Below are 25011 nucleotides of genomic sequence, written 5' to 3' on the forward strand. Positions count from 1 at the left end.
CTGTTATGCTAGACATTAAGTTGCCAGTTTTTCCTATTGAGTTTCATTCATATCACTTTCTAAACAAACCTGTGTCTCACAAACACCTAGCTGATCTGCCTAATACCAAAAGAAAGTCTCCTCTTGATTTGTGCAGTGACCAACCAACTGTTGTTCATTTAAAGGCTGAATTCCATCTGCTCAGGCTTGTTCATAGAGTCTCTTGCTGCAGAACTCCAAAGTTTCTGGAGAGTGTCTCAAAGTTGCAGTTCCCCACCTCCCACACGCTCAAACCTCTCTCTGGGTGTTGGTGGATAATCTCTGGAAGCCCAATACAATGCCTGCCAGTAATTCTGGAATATGGGCAAGACAAGTCTAACGCAAGTCTACCTGTTCCCAAAGCACAGATGCAAGGGAAAGAAAAAAATGCAAAGCAGAAATCAAGGTTCCTTGTCCTCTACCACCTGACGTTTCTCTGTGTCTGCAACAGATTAAACCAGGATTTTACTTAATTTGTGTTTCTTCCCTCTTCAATTTTCCCAATTGCAACAAAACCTTAAACATGTCCTTTAATGATGAACTTATGCTGGAGTCTCTCAGTTGACAAAGGCATCTTGCTGGATGAAAGGAGTGGGATTTGGTCGTATTCTATTGAAGTATTTAAATAGTGCATGATGTTTAACAGACAGGTAAGGAAAGGAAAGACAGACTGCTTTGGTGGCTGGTAAATATCCTTTGTTCAGGAAGTTTTTGTGTGGAGAATAATATTAACATTAGCAGGATCAAGCCTTGCTCTATATAAACAGAAATCCTCCCTCCTTCTCTCTCCGTCCATTTATGAAAACTTCAAAACGCCGAAAGGAGAACTGTCTCCGATCATTCATTTTCATGCCATAACAAAAACAAGCAGTTCTGTCTGACATCCTCTTGGCAAACAGTTTAGGACTTGAATCCCTGCATGTACGTTTGCATAGTTAATGAGTAATTTCCTCTGCCAGGGAACAAGCAGTGTGAAGGCTGATGGACGAGCCATCTTTAAGGCACACACAGTGAGCAGAGTGCTGCCAGTACAGCACTCAGCAGTCTTCCCTGACTGATCTTTGCTGTTGAATTCCATTGATGGCTTTTGAACAAACTAAATAAAAATATAGTCGACAAGAATTCATCTTTGTCCTCGGAAGGACAGACCACTGAAAGGAATCGTCCCCAGCCCAGCAGCCCCTCCTGACCGCCCTGTCCCCTTGCTCCCCTTCCCCGGCGCGGCTGCACAGGCACGCGTGCGCATCAGCAGCGGGCAGGGGATGAGACAGCGTTTTCCAGGTCTGAAAGGCAATGCCTAATGAGAAGTTACTCCCTTGCTGTGCAGCTATGATCAAAACTGTCCTATTCATCTTCCCAGACATAAAATCCTTTCAGTTATTCAGTCTGCTTCAGAGATTTGGAGCTGGGATAATGAATCTAAAGCAACACATACTTAATAAAATAATTCCATCTTTTCAAACCTTTTTTTTTTTTTCTTTTAAATACTCAAATTCTGAATTTAAGGCTATAATATAGATCTAAGAGTGTTCTGGAGCAGGCAGTGGATCTGGGAAGATAGAAACCAACCAATCAAAAACTAGAATCTATTCACTGAAAATTCAATTCCTAAGGGCTCTTTCTCTGGAGAGAAGCTGTTCGAAATAGCCAGTTCGCTTTCCAAGTACGTAGAAGTCATTTATCAAGCGTATGGCTTGGCACTGCTTACTGTGTGGCCACCCATCTCCTCTTAACTGTAGCTGCAGGGCTCTGACTCTAAACAAACAGAAAGGGGCCAAGATGAGATTTTTACATTTTATGCGGATTATCCAGAAGACAGTGGTGATATCTGACATCTTGATTATGGAATTGCAAATGAGACACTGAATTCTTAGGGTGGGCAACATCAGAGTGGGTTAATAACTGTGCTTAATGTAAGGGGTTATAATTACCAGACAAGGCGAAAGTAGTCCTGACACTTGTCTGCAAGATCCCAGGGCACACTGAAGAGTCTGGTGATACTGGCAATATCAACTCTTTAAAAAGTGAAAACAGTTTGAAGAAGCATTTCTTAGAAATACTTGGGGGAAAGGGATTTTCATGAATAAGGACACGGGAAAGAAAGCCACTAATGACTGGGGACCAAGAGTGGAGGAACAATATCTGTCACTTGTCAAATTTATTTGCCGAAGTAGAGAACTAGTGGGTTGATTTTTTTTTTTTTTTTTTGGCTAGATGTTCTGAGAACTGCTAGAAACTTCTGAGATGTGTCAGGGCAGCTCCAAACACCTCCATGATGCTACTACCACCTCACTTACTGATAAGGTTTCAAGCACATGTTTGAAGTAACACCAATCTCCATGTAATTTTCCAAACTGTGTTTTAAATTTGGTTTATCTCAGCCATTTGTTCCATCCCAGCAGTAGTGCCCAGCTCCGCAAGGTATATCGGTGCTAAATTAGGCACCTGAATGGTGAATAGATAACTGTTTGTATTAGCTGGTGCACAGTTGCCTTTCTCATCCAGTAGGTACCTCCTAGAAGAGCCTGACCTCAGATGGCAACGAGCAAATCATCACAGCAAATGACCTCATGTCTGTTTTCCCTGGTTCCACACTGAGGCACCAGCTCAAAAAGAGAGGCAAAGTTGGGCTGCATCGTGTACCTTAGTGGGTTCTCCTCATACCTGTTCCCCTACAGATGTTAAACAACAAAACTTACAGCTCAGTCTGCCAATATATCAAATATTATGAACCAACAGTACAACCTCAATATGTTATTCAGACACACCAAATCCAACCAGTTATTAGACAAGAAATCTTAACTAGTGTTGTTTAGTAAGGAGAGTCCTTTGAATAATTCATATCTTGCGTGTGTTCATGGCATCACCCTATGCTATGTCCACCATAAGGAAAGATACGTCAGTCCTTGAGACACTCAATATTTTAACATCTTTCGTAACTGCTACCAAAAATTCATGCTGAATTATTAACTTGCAAATGGCTGAGCAATCTGTGCCTCCTGATTGCTGCACTCGTAGGCAGCATCGTTACAAAGGCACACAGAATGGGTTCTTGCACCTGAAGGAACAGATGTTCTGAGCCAGGAGGATGAATGAGAAATATTGCCCTGCAGTTTAGGAGGTATCATATCCATGAAGAAGAAAGATGTAATGGCTGAGTTAAGACTAAGTGGAAAGGTATCTATTGAAAGACAAGTCCAAAGGCTCACAAGTGGGGAAGCTTCAATATCTGTAGCACAAAAATAACTTTTCTGCAAACCACGATCACACAGCAGGTCAGGTTATAAGCCTGTTGTTTCTTTTGTCTCATGTTCGTTTCAGTTCCTTCCCAATAAAAGGTCTTATTAAGTAAATATATATAACACTTAGGTCACATCCAGTATGTGAAACACAGCACACAAAATATTCACACATTACCATGCATTACAGCAGGATGTACACAATTCTGATATAAAAGCAGCAGGAAGAAACAGAGGGAAGTTACTTATTACTTTCAGTCTTCAGTCCAGAACTTGTGATTTAACCTCCCTGGAGACGTGGCTACAAGAGCAAGAGCAGATTTTGCCCTTAAAATGATCAAAATCTCTCTCTGCTTTACCCCATGTGCTACTGGTCACTGCCCTAGGGCTTAATTCCTCTTACCCAGCAATGTCTGTCACAGGTCAGTAAGGGCCGTTCTGCGGTTTCCTAGGTTCTTACATTAAGCATTACAGAGAGGCATTCAGAAGGAGTTCAGATCTAACCAGCAATAAGGAGATGAAAATCCATAGCCTCTAATAACAAGGCCTTCCAAAATCCTAGAAAGATTTTATCCTCTATTTTTCAGCTGGCATTGGAACGACCCCAGAAAAGCTTTACGTTTAATGCTCTGCAGGACGTGCTGAGCTTTGGGCTGCGTATCTCATCATTCAAACTGAGTCATGATCTAGCAGTCCTACACCAGAATTCCCACGTGTTCTGTCAGTGGAGCATCATTCTCGCTCATTTTATTCTTAACAATGCCAGGGTGCATCACCCTGCAAGATAGTGAGAAAAGAAATACAGCTTATGACAGCAACAAAACTAAAAGTAGCACCATCAAGTAAAGCAAAACCCATAAAAAACCTACATCTAGCCTCCAATGCTTTTTGTTTTGTTTTTTCAGTTGTTAGGATGTGGTGACGAAGGAAGCTCTTTACAGCAGCTCTTGGCAAGTGCTTTTTTGTCACACTAATTAAAAATGCACAAAAACCCCCAGGTGTGAGGTCCAAAGATAACAACCTGAATGGAAACTCTTAAAAATGTTCAGTAATTCTGACCTCTCCAAAAGACTAGTTTATGAAAATCTTCACTTTGATAGGAACAAATTACATTTCACAGAGCTACTTTGCAAAGGCCACACAAAAATGGATGTTTGTAAACTTATTTTTTGCTGTGCATTTAGTTCTGAATCCATTAATGCCCGTAATTTGTTGTACATACCTTAAATATTCTGCTGCTAACGCCAGGATATTTAAGACTTTAAATTGTAGTAAAAAAACACATGTGCAGACACTGGAGCAGGCAGGTCTGTGACATTTTCTGGCACTGTAACGAGAGTCTGTTACACCACTCAGTATTTTCTTTCCTTTCTTTTCTCTTCCTTTCCTTTAAGCTAACATCCTTTTCCTGTGCTGAGGGAGAAGGCAGTTGATAAAAGCCGAGTTCCTGTTCACAGATAAGTTTAGAAGGCAGCCAAGCTCAGAAGTTCCTTGAATAAGCTATATTCCTACCACCTCTCTTTTCCCCCCTGTCAGAGACGTTTGAGCCCCACACAGGAACTAGACTCACATTGTTCAATAGCCACGGACGTTTCCACAGTAGCTGGGAGGGTCGAGAGCTTTTTCCGCTCTTTGTTACACTTTTTTTTTTTTTTCCCTTCCTTCTTCCAACTTTCCAGTTAAAGAATATTGCCGGGACATTCCTGAATTAATCCAGGCTGCGCTTCAGAGAAGAGAACAACAGACAGGTGTAACCGAGTGGGAAAAAACCCACAATGCTAGTGAAGCTTCTGCTCATCTGTAATACAATAGGGTTGGCAACACTGGTCAAACACTCAGACCATCATGGATATCATGATGGTTCAGTGCACAAGCCACGAATTTATGAGACCTCTGCATACCACCAGAGGACTCCTCCGTCACAGGAGGAAGAAAGTTATTGGGAAGCAGAAGGGCTCAGGGAGGATACTCAGGATTACCCTTCAAGTATGATCTCCTCACATCAGGAAGAGAGAGAAGATTTTGAAGCTGCAGGCCCACAGTCCCGAAATGGGTAAGTACCCCCATGTGTCTGTCTTACATGTAACGGTACTGCAATCCTGTGTGATACCTTTATATCCTGTTGAAAAATTACTATTTTCAATAGAAGTTTCTCATTAGAATATATACAATTTTAGGGATCAGTCTATATCACAACAGGAGGGGTTTAAATGTTTTAACTACAGAAACAGAAAGCTGAATCACTTGTGGAGGATGAAACCACAGACAGGACCTTCTTTTTGTCTAGCCCAAGTCAGCAGAATGGGGCTAGGTCTCTGGACACACCTGGCAAATGTGAAGCTTTCCAGTTCAGCTGTAGGACCATAAAACAAAACACTATTTCTGGCAAAGCAAAACTAGATGAAATTAATTTACGGACTTTTTCTAATCACAAACCGATGCAGATTATTTTTGCTGATCATGACAACCTTTGCCCATTATCAGAATGTGCCTGGCTGCAGACTTAGGCCTTGTAAATGGAGAGGAAAAAAATGGAAGGCTGTCAGCAAAATAAAAACAGTGAAGAGTAAATGTAACAAAGCAAATTATAATAAATAAGCATGATGATGACTACAAATTCAAGCCCCCCAAAAGGTTTTCATGACAGTGAAATGCTTCTTGTGGTAATCTATAGCAGAAGAGCAGCCATCCTGGGTAGAAAAGGCATGTACTTCACTAGAAAGATTTCCAAACACTATGATTTTTTAAGTTTTACAGGGCACGTAAGTAGGTCTCTACATGTTTAAAATAGATGAAAACCAAGCAGGACAGTGAATGAATCTTTCATAGCCCTGATGGATGGGTACTGCAGAGCCCTGCTTGGGAGAGCTGAAACAGCAGCACAGTGAGTGCTGTTCCCAGCTCAGCACTTTAGCATGCCCTGGAATTCTTCCCTCTTGAGGAAAGGAAAAAAGGAAGATGGAAACAGACTATAGAACCTTGTTCATGTCATGCTTCCCTTTCATGCAAACTGAAGTATGCAATCTTGTTTCTAATCTCATCTACATGTAAAATTAACGCCTCCCTCCTCTGCGTAGCACGGTGAGTGCATTAAAACCCTGCTGTCCTTCATACTACATCTTCCCACAAATCTGAACCTCCAACCATTGACCTTAAGTCATTTTCTAAGGCCTGTAAGTGTTGAATTCCAGTTTCCTGATGGGTAGTGTTCAATAATGACATGCACTGTTAATTCATCAACTCCTGGATAATGCATTTCAGACACTGTCAGAGGAAGGAAAACAAAGCCTCATTGGTATTCAGGACTTCCATGTTATACTGCAAGGTGGTAATAATTCAATTGCCTGTTGAAATGCCAAAGCATTCTGAAAATTGACAACCAATGGTAGGACAAGGGGTAATGGGTTCAAACTGAAACACAAGAGGTTCCACTTAAATTTGAGAAGAAACTTCTTCTCAGTGAGGGTGACAGAGCACTGGAACAGGCTGCCCAGGGAGGTTGTGGAGTCTCCTTCTCTGGAGACATTCAAAACCCGCCTGGACACGTTCCTGTGTAACCTTATCTAGGTGTTCCTGCTCCGGCAGGGGGATTGGACTGGATGATCTTTGGGGTCCCTTCCAATCCCTGACATTCTGTTAACACTATAAGTACTATGAGAATTGAATGGTGGAAAAAGTTGCATGTATAGGTTAGCAAGATGCTGTGATATACTGTCCTAACAGGGTTTTCTTCCCTTGCTCTGTAACCTCGTTCAGCACTAGCTTGTGTTCAGTACCAGCTATTACTCATCCTAATTTCCTCCTAAGAGAAATACTTCCTCCTTTTATCGAGATAGTTGCATAATGAGTCAAATCATCACATTCTTCCCAATTATAAAGCTGTCTTGATGACTACAGACAATCAAAATTTAGCCTGGTAGTAGCTTTAAGTTATTTGTTCTTTTGCTAGACCGTGCACAAAAATACAGGAAGCCAGAGCATCTTATGAAAGAAATTTGAGACTTTAAGAGAAATTATGTCCAAAAGTGAGGGTAGAGAGTACGAGTAAGGGGGGGTCAGCATAGATCCCCTTGTAACTGCACTCCAGATTCTAAAAGTCATTGCAAACAGTTGAGGCAACAGTTGTACCTTCAGAGCCTGAAGTCCTCAAGGGTGCATCAGGTGCCCATGGCTGGACTACTCTGCTATGCACAGACAAGCAGTTGTAATGGATCTGGTATTTCCTCCTTACAAGTGTGACACGTGCCCTGGAAAAAAACGTTTAGGAACCGGGCTTTTATTTCTGAAGTAGAGAGCAAGAAAAAAAAGCATCAGGAGTTAATCAGGAATTAAGAGATAAAAGAACATAAAGACGTGCCACAAAGAAGAGCCTGGCTGGTGGAAAATAATTTTCTACCCAAACTATGTCCCTCTTCTAGTTTGCTTTTAAAATAAGATAATATTTTATTTTCAGAACTAGGAAAGAAACAAATGAAATGTATAGAACCTTTGTCTTCAAGACAAAGTTTTGACTCTCATCATTTTCTAACAAAAATGATGTGTTTTTTCCAACCTGTTGCTATTTTCCCCGTGTATTAGGAATAGCAGTTGTTACAAAATATTCTCTGATTTAAAATATATATATATATATTATATTTTCTTATCGTAGTTATTTGAATAATTGAGACTATCACAATTAGTAACTAGTCAGACAGAATCCTCTGGTTTCTATTTCAGCATGTAAGGTAAAATGACTCATTAGATCCCAGTCAAATACTTGGATATATTTCATTAAAAAAAAAAAAAAACAAAATAAAAGAAGCATCTAAAAGGTGCAATTCCACCACATGCTATCTCTGACAGCAAAGCCTAAAGCTGCCTGTACCCTCAGTTGGCCTGACCTGTCAGTCAAGTAACACTGTAAACAAGATCACTTCAGTGTTCCAGGTTAAAAATAAACTTAGGAAAAAAGCAGAGGTTATTCTTAACTTTCTCTCTCAGTAAACACACTGACAGAGGTGGTCCCCAAATGGCTGACTCACCCAGTAAGGGAGAAATGGACTGTGGTGGTGCGATGGGAAGGGGCACAGCAAATCAGCAATTAAAGCTGGTTTCCTCAGCTATGACAAAGTCTCATAGGCCTTCTCCTCTGTCTTTCCAACGTGTAATCACTGCCAAGTAGCCCGTTTTGGATTTGCTCTCTCATTGGGCAGGTGGTTTGGTTCTCTGTCTTTCCCTTCAATCTGCAGCAACATGCACCTATTGGGACTTTTCTTACAATGTGTTGGCAACAAATGAAAACAAACAATCAAACAAACCAAACCCCACCCCCTGCGTTACAAATAGCGAAGGCAGAAGTCACCCTTGATTACAGGAAGGCTTTCTGATGTCACCCAGGTACATTGCTATCTCACTGAAACACACGCCTCTTCTTTAATTTGGCACTGACACAGCCACAAAAAAGTAGGCATCTTTTTCAGATTGTACAGGGTGTCAAAATACAGAACAAGTATCTTCTGAAGCAAAGATAAAGCAGGGAAAATCCAAATCAGTCTTATTCTAGGGGAAATCAGAACAATGCTCAGTCTTAATAGCTTATTTTCTTTGTCTGCTTTTACAGGAAAATATCCATTGATTTAATTAAGACCAGTTTCACACTGACTCATCCAATTCTTCAAAATTAGTCAGGGGCTTTCTTAGGAAGCTGATGGGATACTGAAGTTCACCAACAAAGGCACATAGAATATATGCTTAAAATAAACCATGTTTGGATGAAATGCAGCCACATGCGATCTTCAGCCCCTGACATCCTGCAAACGAGTGGAATGGCCGCGGAGCGCTCAACAATAGCCTTCGTGGTGCCAAGTTCATTAACAGAAGCAATGGTTTCCTATCAAAGTAAGGCACTTGGCTCCTTTCAGGACTTCAGGAAATTCTCCAGTTAAGCTTTTGCCTCAGACAGTGACTGCTGACCAAACCCATCACTTAATATTTGGCTCACTTGCTGAGCTGCAGGGGAGGATAATATAAATGAGGCAATGATTGTGATGTTTTGTGAAGAGGAAAAACCTCTTGCGTTTACATCTCTGAGGCAGCTTGTACAACAGCCTCCTTTCTCTGGAGCTGCTGCTCCCAGTGAGGCTCCAGGTTCAGGACCAGATTTGCTCAGAAAGCCTTCACTACACTAAGCCTTTAGGACATTCTGCAGGACACGTCCCAGCTGGTAACAGACCAACTGGGTCTACTGTTGGAATAAAAGTGGCATTCAAGCAGCATTGCTCAGGGCTCCGGAAGACTTCCAGCACTGTATGGAAATCCATATGTTTGAAATTACCACTGCCACTCTTTTCAGCCCAGCTCATTAAGGAAAACCAGAAATCAATTAGTCTACTTAAACTCCAGTGAAAACCAGGGTGGTTTGTGGGATAAGTCACAGGAAGATCCCAGATCCTGCCTGAGACGGAGCTCTGCTCCTCCCAAGGGAAAGACAGAGAAATATGAGTTTCTGCTGTCTGACTGTAATACACAGCTGTTGGCTGCTTGGAAAGAGATGGAGAATTCGCTACTAGACTATCAGCAATTAGTCCCTGTCTGCTAATTAAAAACCCAGCAGCACACCATGTTCCCTTGGAAAGCCAGCACCTTTTTCAATGCCTGAATACCTTCTGCATTCCATAACCAATAAAAAGATAAGTCTGTCTTAAAACTGACATGCATAGTCCTAGTTTAGATTAATTTAAATGTGATATTTTACCTCTGTTTTATTGAGGCTACTTTTGCTTGCCAGTAAGAACTTTGACGGAAAAACAGAAAAGAGATTATTCCATAGCTAATTCTGCTTCAACTGGTATAAACGTAGAGTCATTCTGTGTAAGTTAGTGCGAAATCACTTGATTAAGTTAGAAGAACGTGGTCCTCTGTTGTCATCTTGTAGCACATTTAAGCACCAACTATTGCATATCTGGTGCCTTTTGCACAGTATAGAAAAGGAAAGTGTCATGGCCCGGAAAGTTTTGCCCTTCGTCAGTTGTAGACACAGGAATGGCTGGACAGGAGTTTTCCAAATAATTATATACACTGACTTCCTTGAGAATAGAAAGCTGAGGAAACCGATGTGAAGGACAACTTGGTTGTACAGCCAAAGGAACAACAAAACTTACGGAAAAACAACAGCCTGAAGTCATGAAGCTTCTGTTCAGGCAAAAATTCCACTGACCTTGGAAGTGTCTAAAATTATGCATTGCAGAGCCAATCACAAGAACATGTAACCAAGGAAAATAAAGCATGTAAGTACCTAGCTGAGCTGGGGGATGTAACTCACACTCACTATCGTGCTGTGATTGTTGCTGTAGCAGTGTATGAAGAAAGAGACGACCCTGTGTTCATTTGAGCAGAGTGATAATTACTGCAGACCAGCCATCTCACTTTATCCCCTGGTTCTGGGGGTTTGATTTTCTTATAAGGTGGCCCAACCAAGTGCTAGAAGCAGAGATAGAACTACATGCATTATGCAATATTTCTGTAAAAGCAGAAGTAGTCTCCAACCTAAGAAAAAAATCATTGTAAGATCAGTTTTTAGTTTAAAGACCTTAAAGGTTCAAATAAAAGGAGCTTAAGCTAAAACAAATTCGCTGAATCTTATTTAAATAGAAAATGCTTTGTCATGAGATGTATTTAATCTCAGACAAAAGAATACACTTGCCTCAAAAAAAAGGCAAGAGTGGACAGATGCATGTAAAGACACTGTTTTATAACCAGATTAGAAGAAAGCTTAGGGAAAAAATAAAGCACCTAGTCTAGCAAAGAAAATTATTCAGATACCTTTTTTCCCTGGATGAAAAAAAAAATATTAAAATATTATTTTGTTTGGAATGTAAAAAAAGGAACAGCAAATGAACAAATTAAACATCAGTAGCCCTGGATTTACTAAGCTTCCCTGACACGTTGCTCTAACTCACAGTATTGTGATAAACATTACCGTTCACCAGAGAGAAAGCTCTTCTGCTCTCCTCACATGAGCAACTCCTTTCTACTCCTCACTCTCCTTGGCAGCAGGAGCTTGAATCAAAAGGAAATCATTAAAGAGAATAAAAGCAGAGGGTGTTAAGTTGGTTATATATTCAGTGAATGAAGTGACATAATTACAAAGCAGGGAAAAAAAAAATACAGAAGCAGAACACAAAGCTGCTGTGTTCCAGAAATCAGCTGAATAAAGAAAGCGCTATTTGTGCAAGAGCAGCCCTTTGAAACTTCATAGACTGAGTCAGAGCTCACTGGAGCCAGCGGAACAACTCCTGCTCACCTCATTGAACTTTAGATCAAGCCTTTCTAAGTCTTCCCATTGTTCCACATTACATTAAAGAATGACATATTTTCCCTCAAGTTTAATACAGTTAAGTATTTTTAGTTACAAATAGCAAAGTTTCCTTAAAGGAAGCATTTGACAACATGTGCAAAAAATACTGCAATAAAAGCTTCATCTTTGGGCACATGTATCATCTATATTGCAGCTCATTACAGATGGGAAAGACAGGCCTTATTCACTTATACGATGAAAGAATAAATTTTGATAAGCTTCATGGAACTCAAAACCCCTAAAAGCTTTTGTGATCAAAACATGATATTATGCAGCCATCCAGCTCCACAAATAAGCTTTTAAGATCAAGTGAGAAAGAGCTAGTGAGCAGACACTATGGACATAAGAAAATGTGACCACCATTAACAGAAGCTTTTCTTGAGAGTATATCAAACTCCCTTTTCTTCACGGTATTCATTCTGCATAATGCTAATAACTGTCCAAAGTAGGCGTCGAATTGGGATCAGCTGTTAATTCAATTTCTGATATAATGTCGCCCCTTCCTACAAGTTGGAAGCCCACCACATACCTCAACACATTAACAGGGTTTGAAAAGCAATCCTTATCTTTTCTATTAAACGTGAGTGCACATTTACATGTGCAAAACAGCAAAAGTACTCACAGTCACACAACACCACATCCTTGCTCGCACACGAGCTGATGCATGTAAACATTTGGTTTAGATTTGTGTGGCTTACATGACTCAAAGGACTTGTTTGGGAGCTGTGTACGGTGGGAAAAACAAATCAGCCCAGATGGTGATTCATGGGGCGTGGATTATTTTCATTAGGAAAGAACAAAACACTAAAGCCAAAGAATTCTATTTTAAAGGAGGTTTCCACGCTGAATGCCTGGGTCTGGCAGGCATCCCATGGGCAGATCCAAGATACTGCACCTAGCGCTGATGCCAGCGAGCTCCAGCAGCAGCACTCGGTCACTGTACTCCCCAGAAAAACAGCAGAGAGGATCTGAGGGGAGAAAAGCCACTCCCCAGCTCTGGCTTGCTGGGCACGTGAGAGAGGGCAGCCTAAAGACAAGCACAAATCAGGTCTCTGTTTCAGAGTTATTCCTCTCCTGCTGACCACTGACAAGCAATGGAGGCTGATTTAGAAAGCCTGGCAGACACAGGCACATGTCGGAGGCAGGCATCAGCCAGAGCATGTGTGTCAGTCTGCTGGCTTCAGCTGAACTGCTTGGTGACACAAGCAGAGTGTTTGGCTCTCCAAGAGTATTGAGTTAATAAACTTGAGGATTTGTCCTCTGGTTCAGTCCCATAGGAAACAAGACTCCCATTGATAACAGGCACAAAAATTCACCCAGTCACTTGCAAAGGCCTTAAAACTACAGCTCACCAAAAGAGCTGTTTTGGCTTGCAGTCCCAGCCCAGGCTGCAGACAACTGCTTTCCTGTTCAGCTTTCCCAGCGCTGCAGGCTTTGCCAGATTCCTGCCCCTGCTTCTAAGAGATGAAGAGTTTTGCTTGCACGGGTGCTCGCTGAAATCGGAGTCGTGTTTTCCTTAAGAAACAGGGAAGCAAAAAGGCTGTCTGTGTCCCAGCAAGCCCGGTGAAATGTTCCCAGCCAGCCCGGGCTGCGTGCCCTTTCCTCCCGTGCTTTCCAGCTTCCCCCCATTCTCCCAACTGCCCGGTCACGGCAGCCACAGCTTCTGCTTTTGTGTTGGACTCAGTTCCCCATTGTTTCTGCAACTCTCTCAGAGAGGCAAACTTTTTCCATATATGCTGATTATCAGAGATTTGGTTCCTGTCTTCCCATTTAAAAATATACTCCTTAAAGTTCAGCTGTTCTTCACCAGACACAGCTCTCTCCCCCACACAAAATGCTCCACTCCGTTTAAACACAAGCTGAGACAAACTCATGGAGTACAAGGGCCCCCTGATCTCTCCAAATACCCCAAATAACATGATCAGTACTGCGTAAGGTCTGATATTACTTTTGTTCTGAGAAACTTGATTTCTTAAGGGAAAGGAATTCAATAGTATGCGCGACAGCATATAATAGGATTTCTGATTTTTCTCCAGGCTTCATTAAAGCAGATATGCTGCATATGTTGATACCAGTAAGCTCTAAGGCTCATAGTAATGGCTGCGACTATACCGCATGCTGTTTTATTGGAGGTAGAACAGCAGAGCCCTAGACCTGTCAGAGAGAAAAATGCAAATCACATGAAAATAGCACCTTCTCACTTATCAGGTTTACTCTTGGGTATTTAAACTGTCCAGTGACAAACTTTTGGGTACTGAATTGCCAGCAGCAGTATAGGAAGAACAATGTTAAAAAAAAAATAAATAAAACCAAAACACCATAACAACCAGTTCCTGTCATTGCTAATATACCTGTCACATGGACATCTAACATAAAGGTAGCTCAGTTTTTAAGGTTCAAGTGGTCTTCAACCAGGACAGCTGATTTCAGGACAATTAGAGAACTGTTTCCTCTGCAGGTGTTTTACTGTGAGGTCTCAAACCCCTTTGGAACTGAATTCATGCCAGTCTTCCCATCTGGAAAACAAGACTGTGATTGAAACTGTGGAGTCGGGTATTTCAGTTCGAAATAGCCGGTGAGCATCAAGGGATGTCTGAAGGAGCCACAAGTTCTTCTGCAAAGGGCAGAGCTGGATTTCATGGGTCACTGGGGAAGATGGAGCCCTTTGCAGCCTGTCTGAAGCTGGCACGGGCTGTGGAAGGTCACCAGTTCCGAGCCTAAACCACAGAGGCTGAGCTGCCCTTATCCCTCAAAAACTGCACCTTCATTTGAAAAGAGGAACTAAATCAAATCCCTGCTTCCATTTCGCAGGACAGGAACCAGCCAGGTTACCTGCTAACCTGGCAGCCTGTTTGGACCTGTCTGTATAGAGACACCCTGGAAAGTTAAGTTACATTGGCTAAAACAGTGCAAGTGGTATATATTTTTTCATTTCTCTCTCTGAACTGCTCAACCCCACCTTTTCCCTAAGGACGAGGATTAGCACATTTTAACATCTGTATGTTGTTAATGGTATGTGGCAACTTCCTAGCGGCTCTGCATGCACACACAGTACTGGAAATAACCATGGCAGGTGCTCTCCTATTACAGGCAGGACATGGAGCCAAACTTGTGTGAAACACAAGGCCCTAGACTGTCTTTAAGACAAGTTGTCTGTAAAATGCAATTGCTGGTTCAGTGACTCTTCCTCTGAAGGTTTCGTGGCCAGAGTTAAACAGTGAGAGGGCGGAGACTACTTGTCTCCCTATAGCTTCTTTCTCCATAGCTGTTACATCCCTTCTCTACAGGATCCTACTCGTAGAGTCCTTTGGTGTTTAACTGGTAAACTTCTGTAAACACACTTTCTGAAATAATCTGTTGAATACACACATAGTTTCTGAACAATAATTGCAATTACTAATTAATCAGATGCTATTTTTTCAGTTTCCCATTATAGTCATTACTACTTCCTGTCACTTGTGATCTTGGATTTTAACCATCAAACTTCAACCAACAGCACACTTCCATTTCTTGACTTCGAACTTTTGAAAAGGAAGAGGCTTATCTACACTCTGGGATAAACAGATGCCTATACATTTCTGAATTGGAAAATTTACCAGACTAGTAAGACTCATGTGTCCTTACTATAAGCATAAAATTAAAACTCAAGAAAACCACCCTCATTTTTCCAATATTATTTTCCTGCATGTGATGGGAAAAATTATTTCAAAGCCAGTCCAATGAATAAAGTTCAATCAGTCACTACATTATCTTGAAGAAGTAATACTTAGGAAGGCACTGATTATTAATGGAGTTTATGTAGGATTAAGTTTTCAGAAGCAGTCTGCCTCAACCTGATGAGTCAGTCATTAGGCATCTGCAATGGCAACATGCCAAGAAAGGCAATTTGACATTTAAAATGACATTAACCTGCAGGTTATCGTGAGATGGAAATTTCTCTTGCTAAATGAAAGGACTGGAAATGGAACTAATGCATCAAAGTTCAGACAATCAACCCTTCTGTAACAAGCCCCGATAAACATCCCAAATGAAAACAAAAGAACTGGGAGTGGAGGGAGAAGCTAGCAAGCATTTTCCACTTTCCTCATCATCCAGCTGAAAAAAAAATATAATAGAAGACCTTTCTGCATTTCTTCCTTGGCACTGTTACAAACAGATACTTCAAAAGACCTTCTTCAAATTCCTTTCCCATGTCTTTCTTCCACTAGGAACTGGTGTTCCTTCACGCAGTCCCGCCTGGTAACATACATAGAAGCCTGCATGAAGGAGAAGTACATAGTCCACTCCCAACAGCCCTGTCTAAATGGAGCACCAGACTGCCAGAAGATCATGTAAGTATCCTAAATAAAACCAATGAAGGCAACAGAATTTTCTCTGAAGCATCTGCATGACATTCAAAATTATTTAATGACACATTTTAAAAAGAATTAAAGCACCTACTCAATTTAATACCGAAGTGATATAGGATCTGATTCACATACCTAATGTAAGAGGCATTTAAAGTAACCTGTGCAAACAACTGCCTTTCCAAGCCATAAAGTACAGGGGTACATGGTGATCAAGTGATTTTCCAAATCTACCCACATTTATGCAGAAAAAAAAAACAGATAACATACCTCTCCTATTATTTTCAGGTCATAATATACAAATATAACTTTAAAAAGTTCTGCCTGTGGCCATCTGTGAGACCACCTCATGGCAGGCATTGGAGACGTGCGGTTGCCCAATTGCTCACTCTTGCAGAAGTACTGGCTGCCCAAAGAGTACTGGTGAAAGCCAACAGTGTACCTTAAGGTACTAGGACTGATCCGTGTTTAAAGCTGGGAGTCATTGAATCACAATACCCTTTTGAAGTGAAATAACATTTAATACTCACCTTCATGTTTTCACATCTATGTAGTCAAGCTGATAACAACAATGCTTTTGTTATTTGTTACTATAAATTCATTTCTCTTTCTCTGGACATAAAAGTTTTGTGAGTATTTATAGTGGAGTTTTTCACAATTTTTTATCTTCCTTGGTGCCAGTGACATTTTGGAGTATTTGTTAAAAACAACACTTTCTCTACAACTCTTTGGAATATTACAGAAGTAAAAGCTCACTCTACACTTGATTGCCAAAGAGTCTATTACAATAAATATTACAGTTGCATTTCTGAGAGTTACATAAATTTGCCACCTGTGACATTTCTCAGACTCAAGTCAGATCAGTGCCTGCATGTTGGGAAAATCTCTCTCCTGGAGAACAGCAAAATTGCTGTGGATGGCCTCAATGTTTTACTAAGCAGCAGTGACACAGTTTACGACGCATTTCTTAACTGTGTTCTGCGTTAGTCATCTAGGAGACACTTGGCACCAGACTGCTGCTAGAGTCAATGAATTTACCCCGAGTGATGCCAGCTGACTAAGTTGCAATCTAATGCCCAGACCCTTACTCCCCAGGTACAGGACCGCTCTGAAGCCAGTCTATCAAGTGAAACAGAAGGTTTTGAAGTCTTTGCAGTGGAAATGCTGCCCTGGATTTATTGGCAAAGACTGTGAACAGCATGGTAAGGAAAGCTAGAGAACATGTGTGAGAATTAATAACTAAATGCTACTCACAGTGGCAAGAAATGATTGCCTGTTTTGTTTTCCTTTTTTGGCTGCCTTACTTTCTTTGGTCTGCTATGCCCCAAATCACTAATACCTTGAAACAAGGAGCAGTTGTACTTAGCTGCAACTAGTAGCTAACAGCATTAGCTACTTCTTCAGTTAGTAGCACCTTTGTAATCTTCACACATGGATAAAGGTATTTGTTTCCCTGGGGCCTGTCAGATGTACAAGTCCATCCAGGAATGCCTAATTCCAGGTAGAAACTGGTGACACCAGAAAGCAACACCAGTATATGAAATGTCTCTACGGCCAGTTTACAGGATGAAGTTACCTGGCTAGGGAAATTACGACATATCCAAGCCCAAGCAAGCCAGACAGCACTTGCTCTCCAGCCTGCAGCGCTGCCTCTTCCCTGAGAATTTAAATGGATAAAAGGTAATTCCCTGTAGCGATTGAGGCAACCATGACAAAAACATCGGTCATGTGAGAATTTTCACACAGTCTTCATCTAACTCACCTACCCAAAGAGACTCCCTGGATAAAAAGGGAGTTTCTGTTTTTAGCTCTGTACGTTTAGCTTTTCTTCACAGATTTGCCTTTTAGGTGGTGCCCAAGCCTGACCTTCATTTATAACGTTGGAAGGATATTACCAAATACAGTGTTTTTAGTTTAGTCTCTTCCTTCATTACACTTGTTGACCAAAACCAGCTCTCTCCATCTTCATCTCCTCATTTGTACAGCATCACTCACTGGAGCTGGTGCCATTAGAAAGTTCAGGTAACTGTGGAACAAGGAAGAGGAATTTTCAGATTTTTTGACAGGATCCCCCAGGAAAAAAACAAAACAAAACAAACAAGCAAACAACACACATATTTGCAATAGACTCATAGACTCATTTATTAGGAGAAATAACTCAGCATAAGTTAAAAAAACACCCCTACTACATAACATTATAATTTATCCAATGTTGTATGCTAGTGCCATACCATTAGCAAAGTAATTTCTCCAGACAAGATGTTCTTTCCCTAAGAAACATGCAATGCAGAAGCCTGGTTCCACCTCAGTTATGCTACACATGAAATTGCCCTGCATTGTCTTGCTAAACTGTAGTAGTTTCTGCATCTAAAACATCATCACAGATGTATTATATCTTAATTGCAGATCCTAATTTTATTCTGGTGCCAGAAAATCAAAATGAAGGCCAAGAAGAAGAGGAGTTCTCAAACCACAGTATGTGATCAAAGTTATTTTGCTTGCCATTCTTTTACCTCTCAGTCACTGATCAGAAAAAAAGACGTATTTTTTAGCTGCAATTTTAACATGCTAAGCTATGGACAGTATCTCTAGTGAAAGCATTCTTTGGGAAAGTTTTTACACGGGTACATTTATGTTCTGTGTAAAGGGCATAAATAGGCTTTTGGTATAACAGCACATGAATGCTCTAGACAAAGCATTCTAACGTTTCAAAGTCGTATGCTGGCTGGTCACGAGCGCTACCCAGTGAGAATGCCAGCTGGGACAGCGGCATGGATGTTTAACCCCTTGCTCTGCACAACACGCTCATAAGTCTTACCAGAAAAACAATCTATTAAAAATGCTATTTTTGAGCAGCTACCCAGTAGCTTTGAGTTTATTATTATGAGGTACTTAGATTCAAATCTCAGGCACTCTGTCCTACCAATCTAAGTGTCCAAAAAGGACTTCTTACCCTCTGGGAAATGGTGTGGCCTGCAGTACTATCAAGTATCTTCTAGCAGTTGGCTTCAGGGTAGTACTGCAGCCCTGAAAGAGAGTCTTCTTTACATTATACTCTCAGCACTGAATGAATAAGCAGTTGCTTAAGTCTATAAAACATTAGATTTAAATGCCAAAGGTAATCCTGAAGGGTAAGAGGTCCCCAGGATGACACAGTTGGGATATACCAGTTTCTGCAACTCTTAGTGTACACTTTAAAATCTACAGCTCAAAATAGCAGGTATTTATTTAGAATAACATCAGTTAAAGGGCCCCTCAGCAAGAGTCAGATATGACACACTCTATGCTCCTGATTCCTTAGTGAAGCACCACAATTGCTCTTCCCTGCTGTCCTTTTATTCTAGGTTGTTAAACTTTTCAGTCAATTGGCTTGAAAGGAGTTATTATTCCAGAACATTTTGATGGTGTGGGGAGATTTTAAGTGAAGAGCATTTTAATGACCTCATGGCTAGCACAGCTGATGTCCTTCTGTTAATGTTTAAATACATTAGGTTTTCATCACTGTTGAAAAAAAATCTTTGCAAAGAAATAATGAATTTAGGTGCTATAAATCAACAAACAACCTAAATGTCAGTGCAAAATTTTCAGAGCAAAAGGTACACAGGTGTTCTCAGAGGTCTTGTAGGAATACCTGTCACCTGGTTGCTGCACTCTGTTGCATTACTTTGTTTTTTTAATCTTGTGATTAGTGTCAACACCTGTGGATTCAAGAGAAATGTTGGAAGTCATTCAAAATCATGAGGCATTACTGGATGATCTTCAAAGTGATATTCATCAAGCAGTCAGCAACTTAGGTGACTTACAGAGAATATTTGAGAACAACGGTACAAGCATGGTGTTAGAAGTGAACCAGAGCAATTCAGGTGAGAGGTCTGATGCAGAATTATCGGCCTGACAAAAGGCCATGTAAAACCATGCAGACCAGAGAGAAAAACTGGAAAACAGAAAAGCCCTGATACTCCTTGGTCTGCTGGTTATTTCTAAAGAGAGTAAAAATTGATGCAATTTCAAGACAAATTAATGAACCAAATTATAGAGTAACTTGAAATGGGAAATGAGATGAAAGGTGGATTCCTTTGTGCTTTTCTGGAATTTCAGAATATGACTTAACCATAGAATAAAGAGGTTGCTTTTACTTCAAATTTGTTAGGTTACTGTTCTGCTTCTACAGCTGCTTCTTTTCTATGGGGATGCAGAGTTTAGGTTTGGGTTTTGTTCTTTTTTCATATTCATGCTATATACTCTGATGTGCAGAGTATCAGACTTATTTATGTAAAAAAAATGTAATATCCAGCCCTTCTCTGGAACATTATTCCTGCTGTGGGAAAACAAAAAGAGATAATGCATTTGACCTACAAATGTGAGCCACTGGTGCAGAGAAATATTTTCTAATGATGCAGACTATTTTCCTCAGTGAACTTCAAGGCATTGAGGTTTGAACATTAAAGTCAGAAGTCAAGCCTTAGCATAATTCATATCTAGTACAGATACTTCACAGATTTTTCAAGTTATTTAGTTCTGGCCTGGAATATTCAGCTGCTAAGATGCTGTATAACTTTGTGAAGTAGAAGGTGCATTCTAGAAAGCATCAGAAAAAGAACAACATTATGAGACAGTTAAACAAGCAAGAGCCCACCAGCTAAGGATTGTTGTGAAAATGGGCAGTTATAGCCACTTACAAAACTATTTGTCCAGGGTCTTCAAAATGCAGTATTTTTATGACTTAAATGTGGCAGTCGATACCTATTGTCTGCAAACTCAAAGACACAATGTGCTTCACAATAACCTCAATTTAAAATCAGGCTTTTTTTGCAATTGTCAAAATTTATCACATGGTCAGAATTTGGGGTGTAAGACGGCAGTTACTATAGAAAAAATACACACTTGAATTACCCTGGCCAGATTAGGAAGCATTCCAAAAGCAGAATTTAAATTTAATGAGTTGTTTTTTTCTAAACTGTGTTAACAGATCTACAGGAAAGGCTTCTGCAGCAAGTTTTGTTTCCTCACGTGGAAAATTTTCTAAGGAAACATTTTAACCCAATGTGGGCAAGCTTCAACAGAAGCTTACAGAACCTCTCGAATATGGTAAGAAACCTGTCCCATGACGTGGAAGCCAACAAGAGAAGCATAGAAAGATTCCAAGAGAACACTGTGCCCAAGAAGGAATTCCAGGAGCTGGGAACTAAGTTTGAATCAAAAGTCCAAGAAAACATAGTGAAAGTTGATCAGGTGAAAAGAGAAATAGAGAACCAATTGCAAATGCAGCAGGCGAGTATTCACCATAATCTCACCATGATCAAGGCAGATACTGACACAAAGCTCAAGAAGTTTCACAAGATACAGCAGTTCCATTTCTTAGCTGTGAACAACAGCATTGCAAACATTAAACAAGAGCAAAACAATCTTGAAAATAAATTTGAGACTTTGAAAAATAATTTAACAGAACTCTCCTCACATCATGGTCCCAAAGATGAAAATACCCAGTTAACCATCAGACAAATAAATGACATTCTGGCAGGGCATGCAAAGCAGCTTAAAGAACTTTACATGGAGTCAGATGTGGCCTTTCAGAATATTGCAGTTTTAGAGAGGTGGTTTAAGGAGTTAAAAAAAAATATCACAAAGTATAGGCCAGAAGATCTTACAATAACTTTAATGGAGAAATCTCTTATTATGGAAGAAAACAAAGCAGCAACGGAAAGGCAGATATCAGAGCTCAACGATACTCTCTCAAATCTTCGGGAAAACTATTCAGATCTGTTGAGGTACATGGAGGAATGTAATTGCCAGAGGATATCTTCTGACACCGATGTACTGGAGGAAGATTTAAAGAATACCACGTACTCCCTTGAAGGCACCCAAAGAAGCTTAAAGGAGATGAAGCACTTAGAGTCAGTTTTCAGAGATCTCTTGAGGAATGAAATTGAAGAGCTCTCCTCAGCTTTTCCATCTATCCACCAGTCCCTTAATCTCCGTCAAGAAGAAAACAGACAGCTTCAGTCGCAAGTTACGGCTTTTTCAGAAGACATAGGTTTCTTGAAAAAGAAAGATGAAGAAATTCATCGACACATCAAGTATCTCAACAGTTCTTTTGGCTCTCTTTTGGAAGACGCCATGCGTCATGAAGCAGCACTGGAAGCTTTACTAGGAGAAGAATTTATGGAAATCTTGTTTGAAGATGATCCAAATATCCTAATATTATCATTATCTCAGGTGCAAGAATCTCTCAGACATATCTCAGATAAACTCCAAGAACAAAACGTGACTTTAGAATCCCTTATGAAGAGATTTCATCTCTTGGAGAGACACCAACAGAATAGTCACCATGCTCGTACATCTCCTAAGCATCACAAAGAAGAAACACAAACATCCTCTACTCTAGATGAAGTTAGCAGTCAACGCACCATTGTAGAACATATGGAACCTAACTACGAGGCTGCAAAAGATGACTCCTTGGATAGCTCAACTTATAATGATATCATGACTCTGAAGAATGATATCAAACACCTAAGCCTGGCAATCAAGATGCATGAATCCAGAAGCAACATGAATCTCTGCTGCAATCATACAATAGCAAATGTAATTGAGCCACTCAACATTTCTGTGGAAATTCTCTCAGCAGATTTAGCAACCCTCAAGTGGAAGCTGGAGGAACATCTGCTGATTTTTAAAAAGCTATTTGGAAGCAATGAAGAACTAGTTGCCTCAAATATAAGTCTGGATATTACAAAGATTCAGTCAATGATGACCAGAAAAGTGAGGGGGCAACAGAAAGGTCAAGGCAAGCAAAGAGACAAGAAAAAGCCTGAGAAGCACAGAGAAAATATGCAAATGATAAATGGAAGAAATGCAGTGCAGACAGAACTTTTGGAAAAAGGTGAGTTCTTTTCTTTTACATGCTCATGTGTGAGTAGCTGCTTTCTGGGCCCTGCTCTAAGTGCTACACACATGGCATATTAATTGTGAGACCTTTCAGTATCTTGTGGGATGCTGGAGGGAGAAATTCTTCCATTATTTACATCCTTAGTTTGTAGATGCTCATGTTAATGTAGTAGCAGTTTTAAAGCTGGTGGGGAGTGCTAGGCTTCCTGGTCATGTTTCTTTTTCCTCTGCTATTTGAGTCTGGAAGGAGTATACTCAAAGCACCAAACGCTGCCTAATGTGCAGGTACATGAAGTGAACTGCTAGAATTCACACAAGCGGAACAGGGAGGACTGACCAGACAGCACACTCTAACAGCTGAGCTTCGGGGACAAGTTTTCAGCTTACACTTTACTGTGTCCATCCAGTTGCCTTTCCCCGGGCACATGTGGTCTTATGAGTAATTGGTGGTAATTACAACCACCACAGATTAAGCCCTGGCTTTTATGACTGTAGTCCTTGTTATGGGCATATAACATAGAGCAAAAATCAGCCCTTTTAGGCACATCTGTGCTGCAAAACTGTTGTTAAAACTGAAAAAGCAGAGAATGTATTTCGAACTAATTATTTTTAGGACAGCATTTTTTTTTCCTGGATACTCTCAGCCTTTTACTCTTTTAAGAGCAGTCGTTCAGATATTTCCAGGGAACTATCTGACCTAATCCCAGACACATACTCATTTCAAGCATTTAGCTCTATAAAGAGGCATACAGAAATGAGACTGAGAGGGTTTCATCCTCCCTCCCACTCTGATGATCCTGGGGAGACAACAGCGCTCACTGCTAAAATCCTGTTCCTTTCTTTTTCAGACTCATTGGTGGCATTCCATGTGGGATTCTCAGAAGGAAAGGATAAAGAAAAAACTCTGAGGTTTAATGAAACTTACCTCAATTATGGAAACAGCTATTTCCCTGAACATGGGTACTTTAAAGCACCACATAAAGGTGTCTACCTGTTTGTCATCTCTGTGGAGTTTAGTTCAGGACCAGCATTAGGACAACTCTCCTTTAGCCGTGGGTACAAAAGAACCCTCTCCAGCAATCAGAGGAAAACACCAAATGGAAACACCATGACTACTTTTGCTATGGCAGAAATGGAGAAGGGGGAGAAAGTGTCCTTTGAATTGCTGCAGGGCTCTATAGTGAAACGGAGTCCACCTGGGACAACAATGGCTGGATTCCTGATATTCAAAACTTGAATAGTGACATTTTGTTTTGTTGGTATCTTTCCATAGATGCAATGGATCAATTTACTATTGCTTCATCTGTGATGTATTCAATCCTACTGCATGTGTTTAAACATAGCACTACCCCAGATTTGTCTTCATGCTTCTTTTCTGAAGTGTTTGGCTTTTGATTAGTTGCTTATGAGCAGCAATGGGATTTTCTTTCAAGTGATAACTGTTTGGACTCCAAATGTATTAGCACACACATTCCCAAATCCTTCCACTGTGAGAATTGCACCTAAGTAGATAAATAGGTTGGGTGGGACCTTCTTCACCTATAACACAAATAATTTCTCTTTTCCCCTGGCAAGAGTATTCTCCCATGGCAAACACCCCTACCACTGGCAAGGAAAATATTTTAGGAAGGACTGTATATATCAACTCTCCTATTTTGTGAACAGTAGCTTAAAACCAAGAAGCCAGGACAATTTCACCTTTTAGTTCTCAGGATCACAGGCAGCCACAGACTGTCTTGGAGACTTCTGCAACTCATTCCTATTCAATGTTCCAGTCTGTGCACAACATGAACACTAGAAGAGATTGATCAAACCCACTAAGATGCACCCTATGCTACTACTTGTAAGCAGAGATCTTAGAAACAGCACGGTTAACCCCCTCTCCCCCCACCACCACTTCCCCCTCCTTCTCCCCCCTTTCCACTAAGGAGAGGCGATTGGGAGGAAAAGAAGGACAGAGTGAAGAGAGTTGGAAAAAATTAAAGATGTTTTACTAATGCTACTAATAAGAATAGAGAAAATAATACAAAATATACAAAACCAATCTTGAAAGTCTCATCAACTGCAGAGCTGGCACCTGAAGTCCTGGATTGGACTCTGCAGCCAACCGGAGCTGGATTCAGTCTCTCACTAGGCCTCAGTTCGCAGGGACGACCCGCAAGGTCCTCTCCTCATGTCGGCCATAAGC

At 40.7% G+C, this 25011-nt stretch overlaps 1 protein-coding gene across 2 annotated transcripts; it reads left to right on the top strand.

Annotated features, from left to right (window-relative positions):
* The first annotated feature begins 4656 nt into the window (after nt 1-4656).
* On the top strand, nt 4657-24176 carry MMRN2 (multimerin 2). Of its 2 annotated transcripts, XM_005511582.3 has the most exons (7): nt 4657-5310; nt 15801-15923; nt 17034-17140; nt 18345-18413; nt 19628-19801; nt 20908-22818; nt 23672-24176. In XM_005511582.3, the coding sequence occupies exons 1-7, from the start codon at nt 5033-5035 to the stop codon at nt 24058-24060; spliced, it is 3051 nt and encodes a 1016-aa protein (XP_005511639.2). In that variant the 5' UTR covers nt 4657-5032; the 3' UTR covers nt 24061-24176. The 2 variants fall into 2 exon arrangements, with proteins under 2 accessions (XP_005511639.2, XP_005511640.2); XM_005511583.3 differs by lacking the exon at nt 19628-19801 and having other exon boundaries at nt 4709-5310.
* The last annotated feature ends 835 nt before the right edge of the window (nt 24177-25011 follow it).

The sequence above is a fragment of the Columba livia genome, chromosome 6 (assembly GCF_036013475.1).
Source record: "Columba livia isolate bColLiv1 breed racing homer chromosome 6, bColLiv1.pat.W.v2, whole genome shotgun sequence".
NCBI classification, from domain to species: domain Eukaryota; kingdom Metazoa; phylum Chordata; class Aves; order Columbiformes; family Columbidae; genus Columba; species Columba livia.